This window comes from Lucilia sericata, unplaced genomic scaffold (assembly GCF_015586225.1).
Source record: "Lucilia sericata isolate MDLA Ls3-8-SP2 unplaced genomic scaffold, ASM1558622v1 Contig000242F_arrow, whole genome shotgun sequence".
NCBI lineage: Eukaryota > Metazoa > Arthropoda > Insecta > Diptera > Calliphoridae > Lucilia > Lucilia sericata.
This window is the reverse complement of record NW_023994269.1, coordinates 159697-175886: the sequence shown is the minus strand read 5'-3', so window position 1 is coordinate 175886 and position 16190 is coordinate 159697. Positions and strand designations below refer to the sequence as shown.

Below are 16190 nucleotides of genomic sequence, written 5' to 3'. Positions count from 1 at the left end.
CCCCCTAAGGGAGAAAATTATACATAAGTTTTGAGAACTTCCTAAAATTTTTTTCTTCTTTATAATCATTTATCAAAGGTTTATAATTACTAAAATTTGATTTTCAAACCATTGGTGAATTATTATCAAGCTAAGGGTTTTCATGCACTGAAAATGTGAAAAATATTAGGCAAAATATTTTTGTGAAATTTAATTACAACAATTACACTGGCCTGGACAAGGGTTAATGCAAAAATTTTAAGGTTTTGTATATGGGCAATTTCATGTCAATGACCCAACTCAAAAAATCGATTTTGATGAAATTTGCACCAAGGTTAGTACTAAGTAACCACAAGGCTCTTAAAGGAAATGGTCTCAGCTGTCTTTTGAGTAATAAAAAAAAACAACAAAAACGGCCATTTTGAAAAAATAGGGGAAAATTAAGTTCCAAATATTGAAAAAATCTTAATCGTGAGTTAAAAAATCTTTTTTTTATAGATATCGCACTCGTATCCCATTATGGGACTATAAAGCCCTTAAAGAAAATTGTTTTTCTTTGAGCAAAAAAAAAGGACCATGAAATGAATCTGGCCTACTATCCAATAGTACTAACCAAGTTGCAAATATCATCCAAATCGGAAAACATCGATTTTAAAAGTTGGGTCACTCATTTTAATATATGCAATTCTATTATAATTTTTTCTAAAGGAAGATTACATTTCAGTCCAGTATTTCGTATAAAATACATTTTTAGGGCAAATTTTTATTTTATATTTAAAATATGATTCAATTAAAATAATGGCACCTTGGTGTTGATTTTTATCTTAACAACCTATATATTTAAGCCTTTTTATGGAGAAAAATTTCTTTTTGAAGGTGGTTACAAAATTACAACACTTTTTTAATACCGTAGTGCAAGAAATTTAAATGTAGTTTCAATGATTCTTAAACATTTTTAATTTTCATATCTGAAATGTATGAAGTGATGGGAAAAAATAAAAAAAAATTATAAAAAACTAGTAATAGTTCTATGTATATTCACCATGTGATATGTTAAAAAAATCAGCCAGTATGAATTTTATTAAAAAATGCCAGTTGTAAAACGAAATAGTACCAGAAAGTCCACTTTTATAGATTTTCATTCAATCAGGATGCTACGAGTGTGCATAAAAACCAAAAAGTACCAGTCATAGAACGAAAATTCTTTCTTACCGGTATTCATTAAATTAGGGCTCTTAATGTTCAATTTTCCTGGTTCAATATTATAAAAACCTTTTGAAGAACGAAAAAGTACCAAAAAATCCCATTTTATAAATTCCTATTTACTCCGGGCTCTACATGCTTGTTTTTACGTTTCCAGGATCAATATTATCAAAAATTAAAAAAAAAAAAATTTGGAAGAATGAAAAAGTACTAAAAAGTCGCATTTTATATGTTCTCACTTAATCCGGGTCTACATTCTTAATTTCCTGTTTCTAGGATCAATATAATAGAAAATTCAAAAAGTACCTTTGGGGAGATGAAAAAGTACCAAAAGTCGCGTTTTATATGTTCTCACTTAATGCGGGCCGGGCCCTACACGCTTAATTTCATATGTCTAGGTTCAATATTATATAAAATTCCAAATGTATCTTTTGAAGGATCTATCATTTCTAATTTACTCCTGTACCTACATGTTTCAAACGTCTCTTTTTACCCAAGGACGAAGCCTTTTAAAATCGGATCATTATTTCACCTAGCCCCCATACAACCGTACCTCCCGAATATAGCTTTTGAGCCCATAATTATGTTAAATGTTTTAGTATATTAACAAAAATAAACAAAACTTTGTTTTATATAAGTCAAAATAATACTGCCGATTTTCGTAAGGATAGGGCCTCATTTGATACTAGCCCCCATACAAAGTCCCTTTCAAAAAATGACTTGAAGCTCAATAATTCACTTATAAATATAAACAATAATAAACATTACGATGAAATTCTGTATAAATTTCTCTATGAAAATTCATAAGGATAGGTCCATGTTTGCCCTTAGGCCCATATAACCTCTCTTCTATAAAATCACTTTTTTGTCAACAAATTGTTAAAATTTTTCGTAATTAAGGTGAAAATAATCCAATTTTTAAACATACAAACTGGTATAGGGTATCAATGGTTGGCCATGACCGACCATATGTTACATAAAATTAAGCATATAGAGTCCAGAGTAAATGAGAACCTATAAAAAGGGACTTTTTGGTAATATTATGTTCTTCAACTTATAAAATTTCAATTTATTTAATATTTCCTACTCTATCATTACTTTAGCAACAGCAAGAAACAACAAGAACGCCAAACGAAACAAAACACAGAATGGACGGGTTTTGCTGAATTTAAATAGGGAACTTCTCGAAAGCATGTCTGACAGAATTATTGAAGATTTGGATCCCGAAGATATCTGGGGTCTTCAGAAAATTAATTTCACAGACAGACAGACAGACATGGCCTAATCGACTCCGCTACCTATAAAGATTCGGAATATATATACTTTATAGGGTCGGAAAATTATAGTGTGGAAAATACAAACGGAATGACAAACTTATATATACCCTTCCCCGAAGGTGAAGGGTATAATGAAGTGGAGTTTTTGGTACCTTTTCGTCATTCAAATTGTACTTTATTTGATTTTCTGAATAATTGAACATATAGGACACTGATAATATTTATAAGAGCAAACTGTTTTGTACTTTTTCGGTCTTCAACTCGTACTTTTTGAAACCTTTTTAATATTAAACCTAGAAACATAAAATTAAATACAGATCTTCCTGATTGAATAAAAACCTATAACTTTCTTTTCATTTTTCCAATTTTTTTCTTTTTTTTGTAATAAAATACATACGGACTGTTTTTTTAAATACAATATGGTGATGGGTATATAATATTGGCACATTTTTGTATCTATATAATTAATAGGCAAGACGATTTTTTGTGACCCCTTTTACTCTTACAGTATACATCTGATCTTGGCAAAAAATATATCATTTTAAAGGTATTTGTTCACAGATGTGCACAATATATATATTAATGAGATCGGTTCAGAATTTTAGGAGCTATAAACGTTTAAAGTTGTTACTAATACATAGAAACAATAGTCACAAGTACGTATTCTTGAAATTAAAAACAAACAAACAAAGCAAGAAACAAAACAAAAAAGTAAACAACACGGCTTTTTGAAAAAAGAGAGGAGAGTGCAGAAACGTTTAACTTCTCTGTTGCTGTTTTCTTTTTGTATTTTGCATGATGTTTTGTTTTTGTCGTTTTTAATAAGATTTTTGTAAACAAATAAGTATGCAAACAGGCTCAGGTAATGCGAAAATAGGATTTTATTGTTTTATATTTTTATGTAAAGTGCTAAATTGTGAATGAGATAATGATCTATTTTGTTATAACATCGTTACGATTGTTACCAAATCGAATATTTCTATAAGAAGTAGGACTTCAGTTTTATATTCAGAGTTTTCGATTGAAGGTTTTTCGTTATTTAAACTTTTCAAAATAATTAAATTGAAGGACTTTCCTGAGGAAACAACGAACTGGGAATATAAAAACATGTGCAAATAATGCTTGGGGACACCTCAAGATATGCCAAAAAATGTACTGATATTGGTGTTTGACCTGGAAAAATATTGGTAGGACATCAGTACCGGAATTCAGTAATATCGTAAAGTAATGACAAATATCGGTTACATTAACGAATTTTCAATTCCCTAACTTTTTAACGACCGTAGAATATTTTAAAGACAAAGATCGGAAAACTATAAGAATGTCAATAGTTATGTATTGGAATATTTTTAAATTATAAAATTATTAACGTGAACTTTTTATTGGTCGTTACATTATTCGATTATGTTTAACGAAAAAAATCGGTGAAATAAAATACTGAATTGCGATACATAATTATTAGTTTTGATTGATTTGGAAGATTTAAATGATGGATTAACGAAAATCGGTGAAATAAAATACTGAATTGCGATACATAATTATTAGTTTTGATTGATTTGGAAGATTTAAATGATGGATTAACGAATTGATTCACTGTCAGTAAGTAATAAAAAAGCCTGTATAAAATATAAGTAAATTTTAGTTCGTCATGCCGGTACATGATATACCGCAATAAATGGATAGGTATATCGCTTATATGCAGGTTTAGCACAGCGAGGATTTGATGATATTCTTCTTTTTTGGGTTATTCTAACCAATTAGGAAATGGTAGTGTAAAGTGAAAACTGTAAGTTGAATAGGTGATGGTTATATGCTATATAAAAATAGATAAAACTGCTAGATGAAACTGCTAAATATAAATCATGTCTTTTGGGATGAAGAGTGTTTAACCGTACTTAGCAATTTATCGTTTATTTAATAAATGTAGGTCTGCTGAAGTCTTTGTCGAGTGTTATAGGGGAGAATTTATACAGCATATACTTGATGGAAGGACTACTAATGACATCCAAATAAAATTTATTTATAATTAGATAAGACATTATTTATTTTAAATATTTTTATTGATTTGACAAATTATTTAGAACATATCCACTCTGTAGTTTGAACAGGGGATAATAAGTCGATAGAAGAAATGTTCGTTATTTTTTATTTTTAAAATATTTGAAATACTTTTGTAAAACAAGTTGTATAACTAATTTTGACAATTGAGGTTTTAAACTTCTGATGGGACTTTTACTAAAACCCATCACATTTTCTAAAAGAAAACATTAATCAAAGCAAATTATACACTTTGATAATATCAATAAAGTTATTTTTTACCATAGATTTAAACTACAATAATATGGTTTTATTTTACACATTTATACAATTTTTCCAGCATTGGTTCTGGTCGAATTTCGACCGCTGGGCGAACTCTAGTTAAAATAAAACATTGTTTGTTTTGTTGCAAATATATGTATGTATGTATATGTATGTGGTACATATTTAAAAAAATTTAATACTCACCTGCATGCATGTTGCAATATCTAAGCCACCCACAATACGACCATCGTTATCCGGACACCAAAGTAGTGCGTCATCAATAAATGGCATCGCTGATAAGGCAAAGCCACTAAGAACTTCGTTCACCAGTGCCAGCGTGTTTTTGTCACCGGTGATGGGAAAAGAAAAAATTTTAAAGCTGGAGACGGCGACACACACCCAACTCTTTGGAGTGTGTATGACCGTGTACGATTAAAGTCTTTTTGTTTCGAAAAAGGGAAATTCCTTTTTTGTTGGAAAATTTTAATTGTTTTGTTTAGGCACTTGTTTGTTTTTATTTTACATTATAAAATTTAAAAATTACTTTTTTAAAGCCAATCAGTTGTTGTTTTTTTAATATAAATTCATATTAAAAAATGGACGTATTTAGTTAATTTATAATAATTGTTTGGTTTTTGTTGAATTGTATAAAAAATTTTGTTTAACTACTTTTTACTACTATATCTAATATTTTATAAAAGTTAAATATATTGAAAAAACACACAATATTTGTTTATTTTTTTATTATTTGAATAAAATTTGGATTAAGGCAACCAGTTGGTGTATAAAAAAGTGATGATAAGTCTGCAAAAAAATCAAAATAAAAAAAAAAAAAAAAAAAATACAGAAAAAGAATTAATAACATTTTAATAATAAATATAAATAATGTTTATTCATAGTTTTTTCTTATATATTAAAATATTTTTGGACAAAAAATCATAATTAAAAACACAAAGCTCGTGTCTTAATTTAAATTGCTGAATAAAAACAATAAATTTAAAGATGGCGAATATTAGTCAGTTTCCGGTTAACGCATTAAATACATCAAAATAAAATTTGATTTATCCGAAAATTTAAATCTTATTTGTTTTTTATATAAAACTTTACATAAAATTTCAGGGTCGGTTTAAATGTTTTATAATTCATTTATTAAATTTTTTTTTTAAATAATTTTATAACTAACAGGTTGATAGATAAATATGTAGAGATTTCGAACAGAATTAAGAAAAAAAAAAAAACTATTTAAATGTTGTTATTTTAAATTACAGAATTTTATTTATAAATTATGAAATATTAATTAAACAAAAATCCTAAAATCAAATTCAAATACAGTGGACGTCCAATAGTACGTATACTCTTTATTACGAATATCCAATAATACGAATGGCAAAATTGTTGCATTGTCTACTCTATAGTACGAATAAAGTCACAATTTTTCTGTTCGATAGTACGAATAACGCATTTTTTATGGGAATTTTGCTTTTATTTACGTATGAATGAAGTTTTTATTATGTTTTTATTTTATTATTTCGGTATCATTCACCTTAAGCTCAGTAATTTTGAAGTTTTTTTTGTATTTATTACAAGTGTTTTGTATTTTTAAAAATCCTATACACACAATTTACTGCATGTATATTTACAAATCAACAATTATTTAGTGTTATTAATTTATTTTATTGGAATTTTGATGACCCAAGAGAAGAAATTAAATTGGATGATAACGCCAATGAGGAAAGTATTTTATTAGTTCCCGACAATAACTCTGCTGAGAACAATATTGAAGCCTCAAAAGTGCTGTTATTGAAAAAGCCGTAAGAATCATTTTACAATGTAATAAACATCGATGTTAAATGATGGATTTTTTAATAAGTAAAATTATATTTATATACATATGTATGTATGAACTGTTAATTTTGAAAGTAGTGTGACATTCCAAACAATGGGTTTAAGGATAACTATTCTAATTTTTAAGAGAAAATTATAAATTAGAGAATTGTGGTATATTCCATTCAAGTTTCTATTAAAAGTTTTATGTAATCTGAACATTTTAATACATTTTAGAACACATATGTAAATTGCAAATTGTCTTTGGCACACATCTTTTTAAAAACATTGAAATTTAAAAACTTCTACATATATCTCATTTCAACCATTGGACTCACGATACTTTCAAAATTAACAATTCATATACGTAAATATGTCCCTTTTATGATTGTTTATGTACAAGAAATTTATTTAAAATAATACACATTTATTATATTTTGTTCCGTTATGTAATTTTTCATGAAAAATATAACAAAAATAAATAAAATCCAATATTTTATGTGTATTATTTGAATTTAAACATACATACAAAATGTGTTGTTCAATAATACGAATTTTTCGGTATTACGAAAGGGCCTGACACTATATAATTCGTACTAGTGGACGTCCACTGTACATATAGTAATAAAACACCGTTATCCATAAGATATTTTAATATGTACAAATCAAACCATACGAATAGATCACATCATACCAGGTTAAAAAAAAGTAAAAACTATAAAACATTAACGAAAAATGAAAATAACATTTTTAGTGGTTCCTTTCTTCTTCCGGTTAATTATCATTATCAACACCATTAACAACAACAACATCATCATCGTAATACTACACTATAAACATCGGCAACAACACCAAACAACCAACTAACAACAACTACAACATCTGCAACAACAATGCAATAAAGTTCAATAACATCAAATCAAATAACATCTGTTGTTGTTGTTGCTGTTGTTGTGCATGCTGCTGTTGAGTTAGACAAAAGAAAGAAAAATTAATATTGACTACAACTAACACATACCGACCGACAGACCGACCGACTGGTGCTGGTTGCATTTTACTCTCCCAATAATACACACGATACTTACTCGAAATTCAGTGTTTAGAAATGGTACTTAATATTAGTACTATTGTTAGAGTAGTTGCATGGGGATATAATTTGGTATCTTTTAGATGTATTTTCTATATAATACTTATGTTAAATAAGATATTACTTTTGGTCTTTTAAAAGTGTCTCTTTGGTTATTAATTTATTAGTATTTGAGATGGCTCAGACTATAGAATCCCTTAAGGTAATATTTTTAATTATTTCGTACTATTTGAAAATTATTATTGTGTCCCTGGCGTAAAATCCTATTGCAAATTTTCTTACTTTCATTTCTATTGTTTTATGTGCAGTATTTTATACGAATAAAATGGATAAACTCGAAAAAACCCACGTACCACAATTTGCGAAAAAATAAAAGTAATAATCAAATTTACTTTACACTCATACTCACTCAACACCAACATCATAATCATAATCATTAAAAATTGTAATATATGTATATGATGACGACAAATGCTGGCTTTTTTTTAAATAAGTATGAAACATTTGAATATTGAAGAAATGAAATAACTAGTAACAATTTCAATTATAACATGCCATTCACAAACAGATACAGTGTGAGTTAGTATAAATATATTTATACTGATACATACAAGTCAATTAGATCCCCCTGCTCATCTAAGTGTTAATTTATCGATGAAGTTATAGATCGACCGAACTAAATAACTGACTAGCTAAATATCTAAAAATAATGATGAAGCAAATATTGACGATGGTGACTGTTGACGACATTACCAATGAGGATGATCATAATGATGATACTTGTATGATCATAGAGTTCATCATGATTACCGTTGTCATTATTATGAAAAATATGTATGTATGCATGATGGATACTTAATTCCACAGTCAATTAAAAGTTGTAAACACTGTTTCTGTCGTTATTTAATTTTATACAAATATTTTTAAAGTACTCAGCAACTCAATTCAGCAAAAAAATAACTTCCAAAGAAGCATAAAAGCATTTACTTACTTTACTTATAGTCATTTTTTGAATCGGACCTTATATGGATTGAGGAATTATTTTTTTCTGATCTGATCTTGATGAAATTAAGCGGGGAGATTTTAGTTCCCATTAAACTTGTTTATGTAGAATTTCGTTGCAATACGGGTATTTTGTGGCAAGTTATGGGGCTGGGGTCAATTATTGACCGATCCTCATAAAATTTGAAAGAGATTTTAGTTTTTGTAAAACATGCATATGTCAAATTTCGTTACTATACTGGCATTTTGAGGCAAGTTATGAGCATTATAGTAATTTTATTAGGGGGCCTTATATGGAGCCTAGGTGAAATCTAGGACCAATATTGCTCATTTTCAATTCCAAACAAACTGCAACTTGTCCCTTTTAGACTCTATCGTGCTTACAACAGACAGACATACAGACGGCCATGACTAGATCGTCTTTGAATCTAATAAGGGCCCAGAATATATTTGTATTTATGGTTCTTAGACGAATATTTCGTAATGACAAAAACAATATACCCCCGTCTTTTTTGATGGTGTGTATAAAAATGGAAAAACTGGTGGGTAGCTCTAATAGTGGTTCGTTCATCCCAGAATTATTTAATTAGAGTGATTGATGTTAATAAACCTTAAATTACTTATAACGAATTTTATAATTCCTCTGACATTAATTATTTGCGATAAACTAATTTTATATAGGTGGATTTAGAAAGAGACTACGTCCAATTATTAAGGCAACAAATTAAACTTGAATTTCATTACAATAAAATTTATACCTTCCTAGTTTCTGATTATACCTTCCTAGATACGTAAAATTTCACAATTACTATAAAATAATACTTGGATATTAAAGTGCAATTTCGGGTGCAAATTTTTATGTGGAATCATGGACCAGTTTTTATTTTTGTGTAAGAAATCTGTCTAAGGAAGGAAACGGAAAAAACTAGTTGATACAAGTTCTAGTTCCAACACTTGCCATGAAGTGGAAGTTCTCTATAATACAACAACACCCTAAGATAATATCAATTACAGACAATAGAATAAAAAAATATTTAAAGAACTCGGAGGTTGAGGCCTCATGATCTTAGAACCCATGTTATTTATATCCTAAGAAACAGTGTATTAGAAAATAAAACTTCAATAGAAATGAGCAAAAAAGTGCAAACCCCAAAACTAAAACAAAAATAGAAAATGAAAAGAAAAGAAAATCTGCTGCTGTAATGTTTGCGAACCAGATACACCAGAAGGAAAATAGGAAAAAAGTGGAAAATATAAAACAACTGCAATAACAACATGAAAATATTTTACATAACATGTTATTGAACTATGAAAAATAAAAACAAAATTGAAATAAGATAGAAAAAAAGCCAACGACAACGGCAACTACTTTGCCACCACTTTTTGTTTTTAAAGTTATTTTTTTCTATTTTAGACATTGTGCTGTGCCACAGTTGCTGCCGCTTCCAAATGGAAAATGCAACATAAAGTTTTTTCTGCTTTCTGACTTCATACTCACTCGTACTAGTATAAAAATGCATTTTTGTAATTTATTTAATTTTATTTTTTATATTCGTTGTTGTTGCTGTTTTTCCTTCGTCATACGTTTTAGTATTATTTTTCTAATGTGCATATTTTTCTATTACTTGTTGTCGTTGTTGTTATTGCTGCCTGCTTGCTGCCAACCAGCCAGCAACTGAATGCAACAATTGCTATGGTTGTTGTACTTGTTTGTTGTGTTTTTTCCTTCTTCTTCTTTTTTTTTGCTTTTCAAAAAGTAACTTCACTTTAGCAGCGAACCACAGCCAAATTCATTATAAGTGAAAGTCGAAGCGCGACTACAGTTCGTTAACATTGAACTACGTGAGTGCGCCAATAGATTACTACATAGCAACAACAACAACTGCAACAATAACAATAGCATTAGAAGCAATATTTGCAAATGCACATTTTGCACAAACACACACACATTTAAACAAATATGCAATGTTAAATTAAAAAAAAAAAACAACTAAACAATCAAATTGTACAAAATGCACTCACTAGAGTAGAGTATAAAATATGATGATGATGATCGTGTTCATAATGATTATGACGATCATTAGTATGATGTTATGTGTTTGAGGGAAACAAAGTGGATAGACGTGTTTTAAATCGCTCTCACAGGAAAATAACATTGTGAATATAAATTCTTAATAAAAATATAAAAAAGATAAGTAACAGCGAATGGACGCTAATTAAATACATACTTATTTATTTTTAATATTAAAAATACATTTAAATTAAATAAATTGTCGTTTTTGTTAATGCAATTATTAACAAAACAATTTATAAAAAAGCAAAAAGTATACAAAAAGAAAAAAATAACAACAAAACCTTAAATAGAGTGTAGTGTGTGTTATTGTGCATGAGTTTCTCTAACTCTCCAACAAGTGAAAGGAGGCTCAGTAGCAATGGAAAAAATGCATACTTTGTTATGAGCTCTCCATGCAACAACAACAATAATTATGACCCAAAAAATCATAAAAACTATTTAAGTGTAAGAACAACAACAAACGAGAGATCTCCTCTCTCAAGTGCGCCAAAACAGAACAATTGTGTAGATAATAGCGCAAAAGAAAAAATAAATAAACAAACAACAGATTCAAAAACAACAACAAACGAGAGATCTCCTCTCTCAAGTGCGCCAAAACAAGACAATTGTGTGGAAGACAAAGCAAAAGAAAAAATAGATAATCAAACAACTGATTCAATGGTTGATGTAAATAGTAATGCTAATGTGAACAATATCACAAATAGTACCAATAACAATATTAACACTGTGAAAACCATTAATGATAAGGAGGGTCACTCAAGCCCAATGTCAAAGAATACTGGTGCCATACCAAAAAATACTCCAAATTTATTGAGCTCGCATAAAACGCAAAAGATCCAAACGGGAATGGACCGTTATGTCACTTATGCAAAACGTAAGTCCAGCCCTAGGACTTCAAAATTGGAACCAAATCCAAAACAAGCGAAAACAAATTCCGTAAGTCAAAATCGTTTTGCACTGCTTGATAACCAAGAAAGTGAAAAAGTACCATCCATGACTTTAAAAGACCAAAAGCCACCTCCCCTCTATTTGCGCGAACCTACCACCAATCTATTGGTAAATAAGTTGTCCCAACTTGTAGGCAAAGAAAATTTCCATGTAGTCTCTCTACGGAAAGGAAACATTCAGGAAACAAAAATACAGACTTATTCAGAAAAGTCTTTTAGAACAATAGTTGATAGTTTTGATTCTGAGAAAAGAAATTATTACACGTATCAACTAAAAAGTGCAAAGGGTTTGACAGTAGTTATCAAAGGTGTAGACAGCTCTGTACCAACTGATGACATTAAAAAGGCGCTAGAGTCTGAAGGTTATGAAGTGAAGTCCATTCACAATATATTTAACAAGGACAAAATTCCCCAACCAATGTTTAGAGTTGAAATTACTTTTAACTCTTCACAATTGAAAAAAAAGGGTGATACTCATCCAATATACAGTTTAAGATATCTTCTCAATCGCAAAATAACTGTAGAGGAACCCATTAAGCGCAGAGGTCCTCCTCAATGCCTAAATTGCCAAGAGTTCGGTCACACCAGAACTTTCTGCAAATTACCATCTGTTTGTGTGAGATGCGGAGACATCCATAAGAGTCAAGATTGTCCTTACCCAAAAACAGATAACAATAAAAGAAAATGCAGTAACTGTGGTCAAAATCACACTGCTAACTATCGCGGATGTCCAGTATATCTACACATCCAACAATCAAATAAGGCCAGAAGACCTTTATATGCTCAATATAAAGCTTCTAACTTCCCAAGCCTTCCTAATACTTCTAGTGCTCAATATAGAAGTATCACAAATAAAAGCAATCAGAATAAATCGTATGCCCATACGACAAAAGAGGGTTCCGTTACCCAAATGAATGCAAATCAAACTTCTAGTGCCCAATATAGAAGTCTTACAAATAAGAATAATGAGAATTTGCAATCAAACAATGAAAATAATGCCCCATTATTTTCATATGCACATGCATTAAAAGAGGGTGTGCCTGCACCCGAAACAAATTCTCAAAGCTCTATTGAGAATCTAATTCAAACCATGAACAGTTTCATGGCAAATATGCAAAATATGTTTCAACAATTAATGCAGAATCAAAGCATGCTCATGCAGATCCTGCTAAATAAAAAATGAATTCTCTAAGAATTTGTTTTTGGAATGCTAACGGCCTTAGCCAACACAAGAATGAAGTAGAACAATTCCTGCTACTTCAGGAAATTGACGTACTACTCGTCTCTGAAACACACTTTACCCTAAAGAATTGTTTCAGAATTAATGGATACTACACTTATGATACAAAACATCCAAGTGGCAGAGCCCTTGGTGGAACAGCCATTTTAGTGAGAAAAAATATTAGACATTTCCCAATGCCAGAATACAAAAAGGACCATATCCAGGCCACCTCTATAAATATACCTGATAGTCGAGTTACAATATCTTCAATATATTGTCCTCCTAGGTATAATGTTAATCGAGAGCAGTTTCTCGAATACTTTAAAACTCTTGGCCCAAGATTCATAGCAGCTGGTGATTATAATGCAAAACATACATTTTGGGGCTCTCGCCTCATTACTCCCAAAGGCAGACAATTGCTAGAAGCAATATCGTACAACAGACTAGATGCCATATCTAGTGGCCAACCTACCTATTGGCCTACAGACCTCAATAAGATTCCCGATCTAATTGACTTTGCTGTAATCAAAAATATAAAACGAGAATTTATTTCAGTGATCCCTTCATTGGACCTCTCGTCAGACCACTCGCCTACAATTTTAACGTTATTAGAAACCCCAAATAAATTGGAAAACTATTGTTCTTGTTTCCCTAACAAGAAAACGAACTGGTTAAAGTATAAAATGTATGTTAGCTCACACCTGCCACAAAACATTTCATTGAAGAATGACCATGAAATACAATTCGCTGTCGATATATTTACGGATATCTTACAAGATGCTGTCAAAGTGTCTACACCCCCAGTCACCTTGGGAGACTTCAAAAAATCGAAATGTCCTAGGAACATTGAGTCTCTTATTAAAGAAAAGAGAACACTCAGACGTCAATGGCAACAATCACGATCTCCAAACATAAAGGTTAAACTTAATCAGTGCCAAAGAAGACTTCACATCGCTTTAAAGGATAATAAGGAATCTAATCTGAGAAATTATCTCAAAAACTTAGACCCTACTAAGAAAACAGAATATAGTCTCTGGAAAGCTGTTAAAAATATGCAGTGCCCTATTGCATATGAGTCACCTATACGCCTCCAGAATGGTCAATGGGCAAGAAATACGTCAGAAAAAATTGAAGCATTTGCCAATCACTTGGAGAATGTGTTTACTCAAAATGATACAGATTCTTCTATTAGTGCTAACATTATAAATAATGTGGTTCCACACCCAATAAAATTCCGGTTCTCTACCGTGAAGATGACAATCAAAGGTCTAAAGGCAGGAAAATCACCTGGTATAGATAAAATTACTACCACGATGATAAGTAACCTGCCCAATTCAGCACTGAGAATTATTTTGTTCATCTTTAACTCGATGCTACGTATTGGATACTTCCCTAACTCATGGAAAGTATCCGAGATTGTTATGATACCAAAACCGGGGAAAGATGTCACTCAAGTGACATCATACCGTCCCATTAGCCTGTTGTCTTTATTCTCAAAACTTTTTGAAAAGTTATTGCTTGAAAGCCTTTTAGTACACTTTAACGATAATCGCATTATTCCTGGCCATCAGTTTGGTTTCAGAAGAAAGCACAGCACTATCGAACAGGTACATCGAATAACAACTCTTATTCGGAAGGCCTTCGAGAGCAAGCAATATTGCTCTGCATTATTCATAGATATTTCTCAAGCTTTTGATAAAGTCTGGCACGATGGACTAATACACAAAATTATCACATTACTACCTGCGAATGTTCACAAACTGCTTAAAAATTACATATATGAAAGATCTTTTCAAATCAGATCTAAAGATGTGATCTCTTCACGTCGAAAAATATCTGCTGGAGTACCCCAGGGGAGTATTCTAGGTCCGCTCCTATATATTTTATATACTGCAGATATGCCAACGAGCGCACTGACTCACACATCTACATTTGCGGATGATACCGCTTTTGTAAGCATGCATGCAAACCCTTCAATAGCTTCTGAACAACTCCAGTTTCACATCGGCGAATTGGAAAAATGGCTGGACAAATGGAAAATAAAAGTCAATGCTACAAAATGTACTCACGTTACATTTACTTTAAGAAGGGAAAATTGTCCTCCCGTGCAGATAAACAATATAAAAATTCCTGAACAAAGCCATGTGAGATATCTTGGTATCCACCTTGATCGCCGCTTAACATGGACTCACCACATTGAAGCCAAGGTTACACAAATAAAATTAAAGTCAGCTCAATTGTACTGGCTAATTGGACCACGGTCTGCTCTAGACTTGGAGTACAAAGTGCTTTTGTACAAAACAGTTATAAAACCGATATGGCTATACGGCATTCAACTGTGGGGAACAGCCTCCTCATCTAATGTTGAAAAATTACAAAGAAAGCAGTCAGCACTGTTAAGGTCAATAACAGGTGCCCCGTGGTACATTCGCAATAGTAATATTCATAGGGATCTCAATGTCCCCATAATACGCGAGGAGATCAAACTCTCTTGTTTAACCTACCTGTCGAAACTAATGGATCACCCAAATCCCCTTGCCAGGGAGTTGCTGTCATTTGAGGGTCATAGACGACTGAGAAGAACGGAAACATTGGATTTTGCCAGATAATCAAATTATCGAGAACTTTTGTTGAAATTGCAGTGGCAATAACGACGTTAGTTATAGTTTAGGTTAAGATTTCAATACTTATTGTAAATTTCTATGTAAGAAAGATTCAATAAATAATAAGTAAAATGAAAAAAAAAAAAAAAAAAAAAAAAAAAAAAATTAGTATGATGTTGGATAATTATAATTGTATGTGTGGTTGTTGTTATTGCTTTTATTGTTATTATTGAATTTATTTGTATGTGGAGTCATCGTCATCACATCGGCAGGAGCAACCAACAACACAACAAACTCATTTTGCAAATATCATCATAATACAACCAATGAGCTGTAGTACCCGAGTTAATATTAAACAATAACAACAAATAATAAATTAAAAGATGTATTGGATTTTGTATGTTTGTTTCTTTTTCTACACAATAACATGGACTTCAAGGTACCCTTCTTCATGCACAAAGGAAAGAAGTAGGTGACTGATGTTACTTTATGTGAAGTGGATCTGATCTGTTCTTGTCATTTTTAAATAGGTAAAAAAATTCTTTAATATTTATTTAAAACTAACTGGACCCGGTCTGAGCTAAAATGTCATCAACAAATGCCAGCAAATTCTATGAATAACTTTTTGCAAATTGATCCAAATGTCTTTCAAAATCAGCGCACACCTCGCG

At 30.7% G+C, this 16190-nt stretch overlaps 1 protein-coding gene across 1 annotated transcript in view; it reads right to left on the bottom strand.

The window, feature by feature from the left end:
- The window catches only part of LOC119602567 (ecdysone-induced protein 74EF-like), a 100232-nt gene that overhangs the window by 39202 nt on the left and 44840 nt on the right, over window positions 1-16190 (bottom strand). Inside the window, exon 3 of the mRNA XM_037954148.1 lies at window positions 4965-5564. Within this exon, the coding sequence (XP_037810076.1) occupies window positions 4965-5051 (87 nt within the window). The 5' untranslated portion in view covers window positions 5052-5564. The remainder of the gene's footprint in view (window positions 1-4964; window positions 5565-16190) is intronic.